Source organism: Lynx canadensis, chromosome B2 (genome assembly GCF_007474595.2).
Source record: "Lynx canadensis isolate LIC74 chromosome B2, mLynCan4.pri.v2, whole genome shotgun sequence".
NCBI lineage: Eukaryota > Metazoa > Chordata > Mammalia > Carnivora > Felidae > Lynx > Lynx canadensis.
The window spans coordinates 108,250,980-108,269,422 of NC_044307.1; the positions used below are offsets into that span (position 1 = coordinate 108,250,980).

General features: G+C 38.8%; 1 protein-coding gene across 1 annotated transcript in view; it reads right to left on the bottom strand.

Annotated features, from left to right (window-relative positions):
• MAN1A1 (mannosidase alpha class 1A member 1) overlaps window positions 1-18,443 on the bottom strand; it is a 165,730-nt gene that overhangs the window by 122,317 nt on the left and 24,970 nt on the right. Inside the window, exons 2-3 of the mRNA XM_030316249.1 lie at window positions 3,850-3,946; window positions 1,215-1,330 (exon numbers count right to left, since the gene is read on the bottom strand). Coding sequence (XP_030172109.1) covers window positions 1,215-1,330; window positions 3,850-3,946 — 213 coding nt within the window. The remainder of the gene's footprint in view (window positions 1-1,214; window positions 1,331-3,849; window positions 3,947-18,443) is intronic.

The following is an 18,443-nucleotide window of genomic DNA, read 5'->3' on the forward strand; positions in this document are numbered from 1 at the left end:
GAGCCACCCAGGCGCCCCTCTTCCGCTTTTTTAAAACAAGTTTTTTGCCAATCTCATCATGAGGCAAAACACTGATTATGGAACTAGATGAGCTCTGACAAGATGCTGCCCTCCCAAATCAAAATTATCAAGAAGTTCTGAAGTGTCCGCTCTCCTTAATTCTGAACCTTTTCCTTGGTATACAATAGATTTTGATGTATTTAAGAATGATAGTACACGCGCAAAGATTTTTAAAGGCTTCAAATACATATTGACAACATTTTATGCAGACAAGGGTATAGAACTAACAAATTTTGAAGCCTTATTTATGTGACAGTGGATGCATATTGAGAGTTTAGTGGAGGTCTCCTTGGTATTGCAGCCTTGGCAGCCACATAGCCTGTGGGGGGCCTTAAGTCCATGCAGTCACAAGCAAATCCAAGTTCCTGGCTTGACTCCCCCAATCGCCCTTGTGATCAATGGTCTCCCTAGCCCCTCAGGGCCTTCCCCTTGTGCACACCTTAGAAAAGACTCCTGTGGACCTTACCAAAACGTAGCTCTTTCCGGTACGAATTGACCAATTTGACTCCAAAGCACTATACCCACCCTACTAAAGGCATGTGCCCCAGGTCCTGTCTATACTCTGCCTGACCTCCTTGTGTGGCCCCTGGAGGCCTGCTGCGTACCTCCTCAGGACCCGTGAGTAATAAGCTTCTCTACTGCAGTTTCTCTTGTGGTCTTTTGTTGGACTGCAGCTCACCACCTGGTACCCTGTACTCCAATTAACAAAAGTTAATTTAATAAAATGAGAACAATGTGCCATGGCCCACGGTGCAAAAGCATGAGCATGGAGCCACACAGATTTCTGCTAGACTCACAGCTCTGACACACAACTAGCTGTGTGATCTGGATAAGCCTCTGAGGCTCCAATTTACAGCCTGTACAAGTGTGAAAATAATGGCCATCTCATAGGGTGGTTATGGGACTTGAACACCAACACTTGGCACATGTTGGCCTTGACAGATTTTAATTTCTTTTTCCTTACTCCTAATTTGCTAAAAAACAAAAACATGTACTTCCACAGTAACGGGGGCAAGAATATAGTATGGTACTATTTAAACATGCATTCTTTGTTTCTGCTATGGTATATAGCACAATAATTGGCCCCACAACAGAATTTGTCCATGTTAAACTGAGATTTAAAAAACTGAATTGGCAATTTTTGTTTAACTCACCACATTAAAATCTAGATTTTCTTCAACCCATGATTTTGCCTCTTCAAATTCATCTTTCATTTCCATTATAAAAAGTGTATCCAGGGCATCTACTATTGTTGCTCCTTTAATACTACCTGAAAATATCAGAAAAACATTTATTGATTAAAGTATTTGACACACATACAAGCAAATTGACCATCCTTGGAAAAGGAGAATACAGAATTTATTAATAATAGTAATAATGAACATAGTCTAAACTTCTTTCAGTAAAAGAGAGTGTAAAAGCTGCATCAAAACCAAACTAACAATAATCACAGGCTATGAATTGATACACTAATCTTTAAAGTTTCTTCTGAACTTGTAGAAAATAATCTCTTAGGCATTTCATTTGTGACTGAATTCTCCAGCAACAAAAAATAGATCTGAAACAAAGGAGCAACACACATATTAATTTGAATGTAATCACATCAAAGTGCACCTGTGCAAAATTTTTAAATATAGTTAGATCTAAAATTATGATAGCTCTAAGAAGCCATTATTCTAAAATGGAATTCACTCTCTTTGAAGGCCTGACTGATCCTAACCTCCCGTTCCACCCACCCACCACATCTTGACTTTATGATTCATTTCCTTCGAACTCCCTTGACATGAAGACTTTACATTGGTCTTGCATTCATCACTTTCTGCCTTCCATTATAATTACTTGTATGCATCTCTTTTAGCCTGTAAACTTCCTCAGAATGGAAAAGACCTGTCTTCTTCATATGCACATTCCATACTAAGAGACTTAGTATGTTTCGATGCTTAAGAATAATTTAAAAAATCATCAACATGTTAACAAAGAACAAAATAATCTCTTTGACAAAGATTTTGACAAATTTACACAAAACTGAGTTATTAATTATACAAGCAACTTTTATAGGGATAAAAGCAAAAACAGAATTAGATTTTAAAAAGTTATAGGAGGGGCGCCTGGGTGGCGCAGTCGGTTAAGCGTCCGACTTCAGCCAGGTCACGATCTCGCGGTCCGTGAGTTCGAGCCCCGCGTCAGGCTCTGGGCTGATGGCTCAGAGCCTGGAGCCTGTTTCCGATTCTGTGTCTCCCTCTCTCTCTGCCCCTCCCCCGTTCATGCTCTGTCTCTCTCTGTCCCAAAAATAAATAAAAAACGTTGAAAAAAAAAAAAATTTAAATAAAAAGTTATAGGAAACAATGAAAAAACAAAGGCCTCTGAGTCTTCATGAAGCTTCTAAATTTGTCTTCAATTCCTAACTCTCAACACCCATGTTAACTGGTCACTGTGTCCTGAAAACACTACTTTATAAAAACATCTGAAAGCACTTCTGTCACTACTCCAGGTTTGGGCTCTCTTCCAGGTCTGCATCACTGTGATGGACCAACCAGTCTTTCTTCTACTCTGCCAGCTCTCCCTAACTGTTCTTACAATTCTCTTCTTCCCACCTGGAATCAACTTCATATGAATATCTGAACTTCAGACGAATATCTACTGACCCTTCTAATGCTCTGACAACTCACTGTTTACACACAGCTCTTCTGCCCAAGGCCATGAACTCTGCAAAGACTTGTATTGTGTTAACACCAGTACTGGAAGGAGAGCCAAATACATGGAAGATCCTGAATAAATGGAAAAGAGGACCACAGACTCTGACCTTAGACACACCTGGGTTCTGGCCCCAGCTCAGCCTGTTAGTACGTGGCTCACATGGGCAAGTTATGCTCTGAGCTGCATCCTTCTCATCTATAAAATGTGTATAATAATGAGGTTAAGGGAGATGACACACAAATGGTGCTTAATGCATAATAAATATCAGTTGATTCTGTTGTTTGTTATATGATTTGATACTATTTAACACCTTCAGTTAAAGTATAAAAAGTCACATTTTCTATGCGGAATTAAGAAGTGTTGGAATAAGACTCTATCCCCTTCATCCTATTACTTATAGGCAAAATTGTGCAGGATAAAAAAGAATCAAGTGTGAGGAGAATGACAATGGTAGCTCTGTGACCCAAGGAATCCACCTAACACTTCTGTTCCCTAGCTTCCTCACGTCACAATGGGATTGCTATTAACACCCACAGTACCAAACATAAAGGGATGCCGTGAGGACAAAATGCAATGAAGCATGCCAACGCAGATAAATGGACATTCAAATAACTGACCATCCATTCTCACTTTCTCTTCCACGGCACAAACAGGAGAAACCCAGAGCTAAAGTTGAGAGTCACCAAGATAGGGTGAAGATCACCATGGCAGGCTGGTGATCAATAAAGCTTATCGATAAAGACACAACTTTTACCTGACAAGAAGCAGTTAATGCAGCCGACCAAACGCTCCTCTGCTGGGTATCACCCCAGGAGCTAAAAAATCTTGATGCTGCACCCATAGCCATTAAATGATAATCTTTGGGACTGTTCCCTAGGCATCAGTATTTTTTTTTAAAGGTACTCAAGTGATTCCAATGTAGAGTGCTCTGTCTGAAGGACACACTATGCCCAGTCCTCGCAGATAATTGCAGCAGGTATGCAAGTTTCCTAGCAACATGGCCTGGAGGGGCACACAAACTTTACCACCCATAAGTTCCATCAATCGGAGAAAAGTTACTGTCACTAAGAAACCAAAGCACATTCTACTCACCAAACAAACTGCTCGAATGGCCTTCTTTTGATATAGGTTTCAGTTCATTTAATCCCCAGGCATAACGTTTATAATTATTCCAAGCATGTTTCATCATCTGAGAAAAATAAATGAAAATAGGATTATAATTTGAATTTAAGATGTTTTTGCTATGAAATAGATCATTCACTGAGGACCTAAAGGTTAAAGCCTTAAAACTTATCATTTAGTTAAAAAGATGATGATTAATTAAAAGGGTGACAATGGTATGAATAAACTAGAATACACACACGTGCGCGCGCGCACACACACACACACACACACATTGTCCCTTTATATTTACAAACGGAGATCTCTTTTTTGAATCCAGAGATATCACTTTCAAAAGTCATTTCCCAGTAACAAAATTTAACTTACCCTTAAAGGATGAACCATTCTTACATTTATCTATTTTATTCTCATGAAAGATTAAATCTTCAAAGACTATATATAAGATTCTGATTCTTGCACAAGGTTCTTTGTACTTTGTCAACCTCATAGTATATAGACAAATATCCAAGGTTATCACTTTAAACACTTTGATGTATGTTGACCAAGTTAATGTGGAGAAGTCTACAGGAAATAAATGAAACTCTATGGTTATATTTAAATCTGGGGAAACTTCAGCTTGTTTTAGTATAATCAATCTTGAATTGTATAGATGTCTGTGTACCTGTATAATAAAGACTGATCCTGTATATTCCCAATCTAGATTCCTTGTACCAGGAGTATTTTTAAAGCCAAACTTCTCTGTCATACGTTATATAAATTATTTTTTATTAATTGTAACAAAATTAATTTATCTACATATAATGAAAACCAAATTAATTTCTCCTGGCTTACAGATAAAGTTCTGACCTATTGTGATAGACATTAATTTTAGTAGAAAGTGAATGATTTTTAAGGAGAGAAATTGTTCTAAGAGCCTGTCAAAATAGTTGTATAACCACTGTATAACAGCTGTAGAATTTTTTTAAATGACTCAAAGAATATATATAATTAGTTTTGTATGCATTTCTTAAAGAGGGCTGGGAACTCTTCACCTGTCAGAATTTATTCATGCCATTATTCCCAATCCATTAGCAAAATAATTAAAATACGGACATAACCTAAAAATGTTCTATTCTGTTCCATATTTTAAAATATCTTAAAAAACATCACCTAAAGTTGACAAATACTTTATGTGGGCTGTTTATCACCAACATCTTCAGTGAGATCAATACAATTTTATTAATAAGAAAATTCTTCATAAGTCCCTGAACACAATAAATATCTTTTGTTAGCCAATTTGTATACTATCTTCTTATCCCACCACTATCTCTATGAATAATAACTACTAAGAATCTGTACAATTTGCTGGGTGCTCTGCTAAATACTCTATGTTCAGTATTGTACTCGATTCTCATTACAACCCTATGAAATGTTGTATTACTATTGTTTGGTAAAGAAATTGAGGCTTGCAAGTTAAAACCCAAACAACTTTATTCAAAGTCATGACATTTCTCCACAGCTGAAGAGCCAGGGTTCATCCCCATGTTGGCCTGACTCCAAAGTCATGGCATTAACCAACATCATCTTCCTTTAATGAGTCAGCAACAGAATCTTCCTTTGATGAATCAGATTGTTGATCCTGCAACAATCAATAGAATGTGGACAAGGAAGTATTTTCAAGACTTTTCTCCTTATAATTTTATTGGAAGGTATAATCGATTTAAGGATAAAATAACATGATTTATGATTCCTATAATACCACTGATTAGTCACGTAATCATGGATGAGTCATAGTTTTTACAAGACTTTCTTTGAAGTAATAGGATCATATTCCTCACTGGGTATATGTAAGGATTACATGAGCACAGCCCATGATTGCACCTAGTGTATGGCTTTGCACATGGTGGGTAATCGCCTGTTTATTGAATTTAAACTTATACTGGAACCAATTAAATTCACATCACAGAAAAAGAAACCAATGCCCCTCTGAAAAGACTAGGAATATGAAGTCCACAAAAACACCTTGAGATTACATCTGAGTTTGATTTGGTTTTCCCATTAAATGTACATTTGGTCAACTTCATTCCTGTAAATTTCCAGACATTTTATAAATTCAAAAGCTTTTGAAATATACCTGATACAAGAACAACAAAAAACTCTACGATGATTTGTTTCAGCTCTGAGTGGAAACCAGTGTCATATACTATTAATGACTCAAAGATGGCATATATCTCTCCCAGAGAAGATAGATTGTTGCTTTATCAAAAGTTATCATTTATACAATGTACCACTAGTACAGAACTTCCTTGAGTTACCTCTGTAGTGTGTGTGTGTGTGTATGTGTATATATATATGTGTGTGTGTGTGTGTGTGTGTGTATGTATGTGTATATATGTGTGTGTGTATGTGTGTGTGTATATATATATGTGTATATATATATATATATATATATATATATATATACATACGTACACACACACACACATATATATACATATATAATCTTTCTTCCCCAAGGGAAAATCTGACACTAATTGCTTGGCCTCCTATCTTTCAAAAGTTGCTGTGACATATTTCTCAGAATGGGTTCCTCATCCCATGGGATTTTGAGGAGTTAAAGAGAGAGGAAAAAAAAGAAAACTCTGTGGTCAAAATGCCTTGAATGGAGCATAAAGAGTGGCTTCTCCAGGAACTTATGAAATGAAGAGGAAACACCATATTGTTAAATGATCCCAGTGTTTGATCACCTCTGGAAATGATTTACCAAGTTAAAGCCAAACAGAAGACAACGTGCGTGTGTGTGCGTGTGTGTGTGTGTGTGTGTGTGTGTGTATAACAGTGAGACTGAACTCACAAGTCATATATAAAGTCAACTTTGTAACTAAGGCTATGACTTATACAAATATCTGGAAACATCAAAATGCTATAGCTTCTAATTTTATAGTATTAAGCCATTAGTCAGCTGAGGGATCTTGGGGATGAAGGCATTTAATCTCTCTAGACTCAGTGAGCTAGTGAGCTGACAGGACAGAAGGTCACTTCCAAAATTCAACTATTAACAAAGAAGTCCATGGACAGGATTAATCTCCATCTTCACATGTTCCTTAATTTTGTTTTGTAGTCTTTCATCAATTTAATTAGAGTTCTACAGCTTGACATCCCAAGTAGAAGGATTAAAATAGGCCTAAACTAGAAGTTGATTAGGACTTCAAACACAGTACTGAAGCCCTCATGAAAAAAAAATGAAAGCATACCAAAGATTTATATTTTCCCGAATGTTTATATTTGCATTAGTGAGAGGCACAGCTAACACATGGTGTGAATGGGAACAAACAGAAGAGAACGATACAAAATTCCATTACAGCAATTTATTATCTTGACCCAGAGAAACTGGAATTAAGACATAAAATATCCATAAAAGTAGCTTTATTTCTCCTCGACTCTACTCTTATGGAAGATTCTTCCACTAGCACTTTCTTTTCAATTGGCAACAGAGTTAAGTAATTAGGCAATGTCATTTATTGAGTGTCTGCTCAATAAATGAGTAATAAGATGCTAAAGCACTAGAAGGGGAAGTGTACATGACTCTATCATGCTTATAATCTAATAGATAATGTATGGAACCTTAACATTATCCATTCGTACATACTCATAGATGTTTATAAATGTAACAGAAGAAGAGAACTAACATTGTATGTAACTCTGCTATCACAACCAATGATCTGTTTTCCATTTTATGTCCTGACCTAATCAGTGACATGAGAAGCCACAAATAAACAAAAATATGCTTGAATTTCCCCAGGTAAATATAGATTTCATAGCTTATATTTTTGTTGCTAGGAACTACCCTTGAAAATGTTTTTATTTGCTGATGCTTTCAGCATATAATCTTAGGTTGTTCAAAATAGATACATTAAAAATCTTTTTGAATATCTCACTGTTTTTGCCAGACAGATCTTATGAAGACTTGGGCTTTTGCTGCCTCCTTACAAAAGTCTGCAAGCTCAAGTCTCACTTGTAGCTTTGTCCTGTGTGGTCTTGCACAAAATTTCCATCATTTGTACAGTGTGATTGAAGTAAGTCCCTGGTCTCAGCTGACTGATCCAGGGCCTGGTGCCTGACCCAAAGGCAGACAACTAAGGGCTGGCCATGAGCCCTGGAGGTGAGGTGTCGAGATATGAAGCTCTCTGTAATGGCTGGACCAACCCAATCATCTACTCTACCTATGAAAGTGTAACAGAAATATTCACAGAGAATCCAGAGGCCAGAGTGAGGGAGAAACAGAGAAGTACAAAAATACAAAGAAGAAAAGCCATGAAAAAAGGAGTTCTGAGGCAGATGAAACCATGAGGGACATGGAAGGTGAGGAGAGAAAAGCAAGAAGAGGCTGGGAGGCAGACAGGATGCCCCAGGGGAATTAGGTTAGGTCCTGGAGCCACTGCAGAACTACAAACAGTGCTGTTGAATCCTGAATGTTGACGAATTGTTTTCCTCCACTCCATGAGGTGTGGCTCTGCCCACCGAGGCTGTTTACTTACTTTCCCATGTGTCCTTATAGAAAACCCTCTCACTTATTGAAGACATATGTAAAAGAGCAGGCCACAGGTGTAGGCATCTGACAAACTGGGTTCATATCCAATGGCAGCATCATTAATGTGACTCTAAATGAGGCAACTAATCTCTCTGAACCCACTTTCCACACCCATAAAATGTAAAGAAATACAAGTACTAGCCTCACTGGTTACTCTCATGATTAAGTAAAATAATGCATGGAAAGAGCCTAATATATTGCCTGACACACAGTAAGTACATGATAAATTGTAGGCACTATACTTATTTTTATTAAAAACCTAAGTATGTCTCTGATCATTGTAATCTGAAAAAGCATCATACTTTTTCCTAGTAACATATACAAATAGGAGGGGGCAAATATACACAAAACCAGGCAAATTTATTTAGTACACAAACTATAAATATACACACTTAAAAATATATACAACTATTTGATATCCAAAAGGTAGAAGAGACAATGAAAACCTTTTCTACAAAGGGTCTTTTCCAGATGTAGGCAGTATGGGTCAATTTTAGTTCTGAAGGTTCTTTTTTTTTTTTTTTTTTAATTTTTTTTTTTCAACGTTTATTTATTTTTGGGACAGAGAGAGACAGAGCATGAACGGGGGAGGGGCCGAGAGAGAGGGAGACACAGAATCGGAAACAGGCTCCAGGCTCTGAGCCATCAGCCCAGAGCCCGACGCGGGGCTCGAACTCACGGACCGCGAGATCGTGACCTGGCTGAAGTCGGACGCTTAACCGACTGCGCCACCCAGGCGCCCCAGTTCTGAAGGTTCTTGTGCCTGGTTTCTTGAAATGTTAGTTGTGCCCAGTCTGCTTGTGTAGGGGGTTTTCTTGAGGGATGTGGGGGCTAATCTAGGGCATCGATATGCCCACAATAAACAGTAATGCACGATAAGCTTTACTGCGTGCTGCCTGGACTGGGCTCATGGAAGATGGAAGTCCCTGACAGCAAGAGACTGTCCAGAGGCTTAAGGAAAAGAGGCCAGCCTCCTGAAAGGAAGGACGGCAAGGGAACTCCCAGGAGAAAGGGAGCTTACGTGCTAAGTGACTTCACTCAGAAGCATGGGAGGAAGTCTGTGGGTGAAAGAACTCCAGAAGGCAGTAGCAGCCTGGGGTATTAAAACCACAAGGCCCTCTCTTATCAATGGTCAACAGATGCTGGGTAAGGTTTCATACAGTATATAAAGCAGGCAGGCTCTAAATGACTAAAACTCTGCTTGTTTGTTTTAAATAATAGCATGTGTAAAAACCTGAATTTAGTGTCAGTGGGCTATTGAGCTAACAATATTTCAGACTACAGCGGACACATGAACAACTCAAAGGCCATCTCTGGCTCATTTATGTGACAGCTTGCCATGTGGTACTTAAGGGAAGAAACTGTAATCCAGTGACACTCACATTCCCCCTGTTCTAGAGGACACGGAGGGCTATGTTTGGTTGAGGTGAGGTCTAGGGTGTGAGGTCAATCAACCTCACTGATTGTTAGCTCTTAAGATTATACTTACAGTTGATGTTTTGAAAAACATGGATTTTAAAGCTGGACAGTAGATTCCACCAAACTTTGCCTGAAATAACTTGATTGTCCCATGAAAGTAACTTCTGGAACTTTCAGATAAAATCTCAACACAGAAAATTTTGGGGATCACTTTATCCACCTTCCTTCTTTTAATCTTTGTGGACTGGAAAGTGGAAGGAGGAAAAGATAAAAAGTAACTTCAGGGAATTAAGTCACAGCTTCTCGAAAACCCATTCTTATCCACTGGAGAAGAATCTCTAGATGTGGGAACACGAGACAACAATCTACCCACACTTTCCTCTTATCTAAAGCTACACCTGCCTACATTTCCCTGTGAGAATGAAGGCTGAAAGGACCACAAGGAGCACCAGACCAGGGAGAGACTTGGTGCTGAGGCAGCTGTTGAAGCAAAGCAGGCAGGCTTCCACCGGCAAAGACAGAGCCCTGCTACCTGACTCTGACCTCACAAACCCTGTTTTCTCATCTTTAAATAACAATAGTCAGTTGTAACAAAGGTACCACTGTGGTACAGGACGTTAATAGTAGGGTATGTTGGGGCACGGATAAATGGGAACTCTCTATATTTTCCACTCTATTTTGCTCTGAAAAAAAAAAACTGCTCTAAAAAATAAAGCATATATTTAAGAAAAGAATAACGTTACCTTCCTTACAGCATGGTCAAGAGATCAAATTGGATAATGCACCTGGCTGATAGGAGACGTCCAATGAATATTGCTGGCCTCTAGCCACACTACCTCCTCATTGCCCTCCCAGGCCACAAGAATTAGAGATGAGGGAGAACAGCCTGAAAAAAAGAGGAAACTCAGCTACACTCGGAGTAGGCAAGGCAATTGAGGGAGAAGTGAATTAACAGGATAGAAAAGGAAAGAGGCCAATGTCACCTAGAGGTGACAGAATGCAGAGCTTCTGTCCTGTATGTATGACAGGATTCACAGAGACCGCAGGCCTGGAGTCTAACACAATTACAGTGTTTAGCATCCTCTCACTAACAGGCATCAAGATGCACTGAAGACAGTCCTAGGAATGATGCTCCTCCTGACACAGTTTTTCACTGAGCAAGGCCCGAGTCCAGTAACCTTCTGTCATTGCCCAGCATGAAGAAAAACCCTCCTAGCTATGACAGTTTCCAATTTTACCCCATATCAAATTAAAACATTCACTCATGAGCCTTGCTCAATTTATCTCTTTCAAATGCTGAAATATATTAGTTCTCTCTCCCTTTCTCCAAGGCTGCTAAGGTGTTCTGTTTCCAAGATTCCTTTTCCAAATGTTACAATGACAATTACTACTTATGGAGTACTTTTGGTGCCATGATGTGAATTATAAGTGAGGACAGAGTAGGACGCCAGATTTAGGAAATAAGATTCCATGCGACATACTTACATAAAATATATATACTTAGGTTTACCTGACATGCAAATTTAACAGAGTCCTGTATTTCATCCAGAAACCCTGAGATAGAGGGAGAGAACCATTCAATGGCTGCTTCTGTGTCCAGGGCCAGGTCCCTGGCTTGTGTCCTGCCTTGCCTTGGCCCTAAAAGAGGGACTAAAAACTCATGGGCTAGATAGAAACAGAATGGCCAGGTCTAGAGCAACTGGAAATGACAGGGAATGTGGTAAAACAAGAGTGAAGGCCCTGACTAAAGCCATTTATAAAAATTACTCTAAAAAAAAACTAAGCTTGCTTTTAAGGTTTTGAGCCAGGTTTTCCAGAGCTCTAGAAAAAAAAATAGTATGCTAGCTAAGGGAAAAAAAATCTGTGAGGCACAGATAGCCCACAGACAGCAGTTTGCAACGCAGTCCCTGGTTTGTAGGCACATGTCTAAACACCGCTCTGTGTTTAGGTCTGTGGGCATGTTGTTTACCCACATGCCCTCAATGGGCAGCTCTATGGCACAGGCTGCCCTCACTGCCTGCTCTTGGACTGTCCTGACCTCACCTTCGCTGCCGACTCTTTGCCAAGAATTAGTGGAATTAGCGAGGTCTTGAGACCTGAGATGTGTAAACCATAATGCATACACTTCTCAGCAATTCTCTTCTGCTGGATTTCACATTTTAGAAAGCATTTAGAATTCTAAATGCTCTGTTTTACAAATGAAACTGCAGGAGCTGAAAAGGAGAAAGTGGCTTAACTTTGTCAATCATCTACCACAAGGCACCTTGAGGGGAACTTGATAACAATTTACCTCACAATGTCCCTCTGGGGTACGAGTACCCCATTTTACAGATGAGAAAGCTGAGGCCAAGCACAGCGCAGAGGAGCAGCAAGGCTACAAACTCGCCAGTTCTCATTCTTGCCACTACAACATTTAAGAGAGCCTCAACTTTTTTTTTTTTTTTCTGCTTGTCAACCTTAAGACAACTCTCCCACTGCTCCAGGCACACAGGGCGGCCCTATCTGGGGTCTAAGGAGACACGGCCAGGCCTGGCACCAAATGGCATTCACCAAATCAAACCGGGTTTGTAAGTCAGCTCAAGGAAAGAAGCTTGAAGCACGGCCTCTCCCCGCCTGCCTTGCATCCTTCATGACCTTCCTTCCCCTCCATATCAGGGCTCCCTCCACCTTATCCCTGCTCTTGTCCTCCTAGCGCTGGGGGCTAACTGCGCAGAGAAGATGGCCGCCATGCTTGTCACTGGATTTAGGGAGAACTGTGGATCCCTCTCCTTCACACCAAGCTGCAGACTGCACCTACACCTGCTCCCTTCAACTCCACTAGTTCCTGAGCTTTATCACCACCACTTGGGCTACTGTGGCCAGTTTTTCTTCGCTCCTTTTCTTTCTTGTCTCTGTGTGAACAATTTGCTTGTTACAGAGTACTTGAAGCTGCCTCTTAACCACCGAGTGGATATATACGTGTGCATATTTTCTTCACAGTTAGATGTCCTGAGTTCTCCCACAGCCAATTTTAGTATACTTATTTTTTTAAGACAGCAGGAGATACATAAAGGAGGAGTAATTATTTAATGCTATTGTATGAACCCCAGTGGGCCACTGAGCATTAATTCCCCAGTGAACTGAAAGAGTGGTTAGCAGTAGCAATCTCTTTAGAAAGAGTCAGAATGCCTGATAAAGCCAGTTTTAAAAAATGAGAATTCTAGTTAATCGCTACTTGTGAGGACGGACTGTCCTTTTTCTAAGAAGTATCCCATTCCCTAAGAAAGAGCCAGTTTTTCTAGATCCAGCTCAGGGAACTCGATCATATGCTTTTTAATGGTTCTCTTTCTTTGTGACCAAAATTCTACATTATTTTATAAAACTTCTGTGCAGTTATCAAGTGGAAGAGGGTACAGGGCAAACAAAGAAACAAAAACCCTCAAGCCAAAAAAAAAGAACCCCCAAACTTGACTAAAACGTTCAATACATGTCTCTAAAATATTCTAAGGGATAGTACGTTAGCATCTCAAAAGTTAGAGGTTAGGGGGTGCCTGGGTGGGTCATTTGGTTGAGCATCTGACTTTGGCTCAGGTCAGGTTCTTGGGTTCAAGCCACACCTCAGGCTCTGTGCAGACAGCTCAGAGCCTGGAGCCTGCTTTGGATTCTGTGTCTCCCTCTCTCTGCCCTTCCCCTGATCTTGCTCCATCTCTGTCTCTCAAAAATAAATAAATGTAAAAAGAAACTTATAAAAAAAAGTTGGAGGCTAAGAAAAGGTTTGTTGATATGTGAATATCTAGTACCTTCCTTTTCTGGAAAGAAGCACTATTACTGAGATTACTGAGAAGGTTTTCTACATCAATGAGCTCTGCATCAGCCCAGGGCCTATCACTTGCAGTTATTTCCTCATCAAAAATATCTGTCTTGTGGTTAATGTCTATGGTCTCTTAACACGGAAGTTGTCACTCAAGTTCAAAGGTTCAACCTCAGGGTTTTGGGTCTGTCTGATTGGTTTTTAATTGACCTAAAATTGCATTCATTAGATTACCCCTGCTAAGACCTCTGTGGTCAATGGGACACCAGCCGATCTTCCCTGCTTGGTCCCCAGGCAAAGAGTTGGTAAGGGTTTTCCAAACTGGGAAGCATCAGCAGCTACAGAACTTTGCTAGCCATCAAGACAAACTGGTATCCCCTGCTGGGATATCACGAAGCTCTCTTTATTCTAAGATGGAGATCTGAAATATTATTGCATAGAAAACAAATACTATTCTCATGGAGTGTCTCATCTCAAAAGATTTTTTAAAGTTTCAATATTTGTTTTTTGTTTTTTTTTTAATTTTTTTAACGTTTATTTATTTTTGAGACAGAGAGAGACAAAGCATGAACAGGGGAGGGTCAGAGAGAGAGGGAGACACAGAATCTGAAACAGGCTCCAGGCTCTGAGCTGTCAGCACAGAGCCCGACGCAGGGCTTGAACTCACGGACCGCGAGATCATGACCTGAGCCGAAGTCGGACGCTCAACCGACTGAGCCACCCAGGCGCCCCAAAGTTTCAATATTTGTAATAAAAAAGCAAGTCCAAACATCTTTTTAACTCATGCATGTCATTCTACAGTTTCAAATTTTCACTGCATTTACCTTTTTGCATTAGTGACACAATGATTTTTTCAAACTGACATACACTCTCTTCAAGGGATTTGTTTATGGGTTTGTCAAGTTCATAAAGACAGATAACCTTTTATTTGTTATTTAATATTCCTTTTTTAAACTTTACAAATACCATGAGTTAGAACATAATTAATGATAAATGAAAAAAATTAGCTTTAATTTTATATAAAAATGGGCAAAAATCAGATGTTTATTTTTTTAGTATATTATTTTCTTATTATTTTTTAAGTAAACAAACTAGCCCTAGATGTCAAACCCTGTTCTGCTTCAGCTAGCAAGAGGGTTACAGGGCACAGGTGTTTCCTTTTTTTTCTTTTGTGTGTATATTCTTTAAAGAGACTTTATCTCTAAAAAATTTTTTAATGTTTATTTATTTTTGAGTGACACAGAGAGAGAGAGAGAGACAGACAGACAGACAGACAGATAGACACAGAGCACGAGCAGGGGAAGGGCAGAGAGAGAGGGAGACACAGAATCTGGAGCAGGCTCCAGGCTCTGAGCAAGTGGTCAGCACAGAGCCAGATGCAGGGCTCGAACCCACAGACTGCGATATCCTGACCCGAGATGAAGTTGGACACCTAGCCAACTGAGCCACCCAGGAGCCTTGAGAGTTTATTTTTTAGAGCAGTTTTAGATTCACGGTGAGATTGAGCAGAAAGTACAGAGATTTTCCATATACCTCCCTTGCCTGAACACCATACAACCATGCCCACTATCAACATCACGTGCCAGCATGGGACATCTGCTGTATCAATGAACCTACATGACATATCATAATTACCCAAAGTCCACAGTTTACATTAGGGTTCATTGTTGTTGTACATTCCATGGGTTTTGACAAATGCATAATGACTTGTATCCCCTGCTCTAGTGTCATACAGAAGAGTTTCACTGCCGTTAAATCCTCTGTGCTCCCGCCATTCATCCCTACCCTCCACCCAACTCCTGAAAACCACTTATCGTTTTACTGTCTCCCCAGTTTTTCCTTGTCCAAAATTTCACATAGTTGGAATTATATAGTATAAGCCTTTTCAGATTGGCCTCTTTCACTTGGTAAATATATATTTAAGGTTCCTCCATATCTGAATTTTCATGGCTTCATAGCTTATTTCATTTTAGACTGAATAATATTCCATCGTCTAGATGTACCATAGTTTATTTATCCATTCACCTTCTGAAGGATATCTTGATTGCTTCCAAGTTTTGGCAATTACAAATAAAGTTGCCATCAAAAAGAAAGTGGCAGGGCACAGTTGTTTTCAAATTAAAACCAGCTAAAGCATTACAAACTGTAATTTTGTAAGTTACTATTATTTGAAGGTAGAATTCATAAAAAATGTATTAGTTATAAGTGTCACATGGTATAAGAAAATAATTTTTAAACCTTCTGAAATGATTATCCTTAAAATTTGACCATTGTTAATACTTGGGATGCCCATTACCATTCCAGAATCCATGATTTCATATGATTCTGAAAGTAATCCTTCTATATTCTGGAGGTAACAGTTTTAGACACTACTATCTGGGCACAGCAATAATAAAAATGTTGTATTAAAAGGTATTATAAGTTACTTGTGAAAAGTAATATTTATATATACTAAATATCAGAAGTACTGGTTCCTAATATACTCTTGGGGTAGCAACTAGTGATTCTATAAGACATTATCCATAATTGGTGTGTCACATAAGGCACTTTGTTATCATCCTTAATAATAGAACCAGCATTTACTGAACACTTCTATGTCAGGAAGTATGTGAAGCACCTACATACTCTCTCAGTGCCTCATAACAACCCTGCAAGAAGATAGTCAGTCTCCTGACTGAGATTCTCATTGCACAGATGAAGAAATCAATAGGTTATGTAATTTTTGCAGGGTCAGGCCTCTGATGAGTGGTAGAGGTTGGCTCTCAATTTGGGCTGACTCTGAAGCCTATGACATACTGACTTGTACACTGTCCTGAGGTAAACATATGACCCATGCAATCTGGGGACTTTGCCTTCCAAATAAACTTCCAAAAAACTATTAACTCATGCGTCACTGATAGACATCTTTGTATGTTTTCTATTACCTATTTAATCATTCTAGAGAAATTAAACTTTTTAATACAGACTTTCAGAAACATGACATGCAAAACCACCTTTTAATTTTTCTATTTTTGAAAACCTTGCTGGTATAGAGGAGAAACATTAAATATATTGGCAGATTAAGGAATTGAAATGAAAATGAGACTACCTCTTGCTTCTAGTGCCCTGTAGGATAAAGATGTCTTACATACAATGAAAAAGAATTTTGCTTTACATTAATTTTAACATCTAAAATTTCCTTCCTTTGAAAAATGTTAGTTTGTGTTTATTTGGACACCCTATAGTGTTAGCTCATTTTGTTCTTGGTTTCACAGTAGATGACATTTTATCACCAACTGAACACCCTAATAATTTTGTTTTGTGGCTACTGAAAAAAGACATCTTGCTCAAAATGTATTTAAATGTCAGTAGCACTCTATAAATTGCTCCTAAATTGGCAGCATCAGAGTTCTCACTAAACACCTTCATTAAAAAAAAAAAAGTAAAGAGATACTGATTATTTTTCAATGCTCTTTCTACTAGCTTCTTTTAGACTTTTACTATTACTGAAGATGGAAAACAATTATCTTGGACTGTAAGTGATATGATTTTTAAAGTAAGCATTAACATCTCATACGCTTGTATTATCACCAGTCTATAAACTATGATTCTCTATGGGCAGAAGATCATCTGAAATGTTTTGTAAGTGATGGCAAGTATTTCCTGGGCTTGAAAATGCATACTCTAACCATTCTGTGAAAGCTTGAAAATCTGACAAAGCCTGGGTTTGGTTTTATTTTTTCCCCGAATGGTAGAAAAAGATAATAATCATTCTTTCTGTTGCAGGATGGCAAGTGCCCAGAATTAAATATATGCCAAATTCAGTGACCTGTTAAAGTAGACTGCATTGCTTAGTATTAGCTTTGGGTACAAATGACTTCCAATTTTCTTCAGCTGTTTTACAGCTTAAAAAGCAGGCAAAGACCTTTATAAATCTAAGAAGAAGGGAAAAAAAGATGCCAAGTTTATTAGCAGAAGTCAAATTATTTTACTGTTTAAAAAGATGACACAAAGATGAAAAACAATAATAAAAATGGGGAAAAATGAAAATATATTCTACATATTGCAGATAACATAGGTTGGTTTAACCACACCCAAGTCTCCTTCTCTCTTGCTTGTCTCTAGAACATAAGATATGAAAGCCAAATGTGTGCTTTCCTAGCCTCTCCACAGCTAGAGGTGGCTATGTGACAAAGTTCTGACAAGTGAGATATTCGCCGACGTCTGTTGGTAGTTCTGCTTTACCTCTTCTTTCTGCCCTAAATGAAGGCAAGATGTGGGTAGATGAGCTGTCAGAGTGGCCATTCTGCTACCATAAATGAGTGTGAACTCAGAAGCACCGCAGAGGCATCATTCTGATGGAATGGACAACCATGGCCTGCCCCTCAGCTATAAGTTGAAACTAAGGTTATTGCTACTTAACTCATAGACCAAACACCACTAATGAATCTGACATTTGAGTAGCTCTCCTTTGGTTGTTTTTTGAGTGATCAGATCAGAACTGGATTTACGCCATACCTCCAATTAGGGGAAACAGGAAGTTTTTCTTTGCATTATTTACTTTCACAATATTGTTTGCTAGCTGAAACTACTCCAAAGGTTTGATCCGAATAGTTGCAAAATAATAAATAATACAATTTATCAAAGAAATTATGGTACCGGAGTCCTCTGTCCAAGCTTTAAATGGCTGGTGTGTTGCAGGGGTTATGGGGAGAGCCATAAGTGGTTACAAAAATAATAGGTATGTAATCAGGGTTTCTGGATTCACCTAGAAAACAGTAACTTTATTGAAGAATGTGAGTTTTT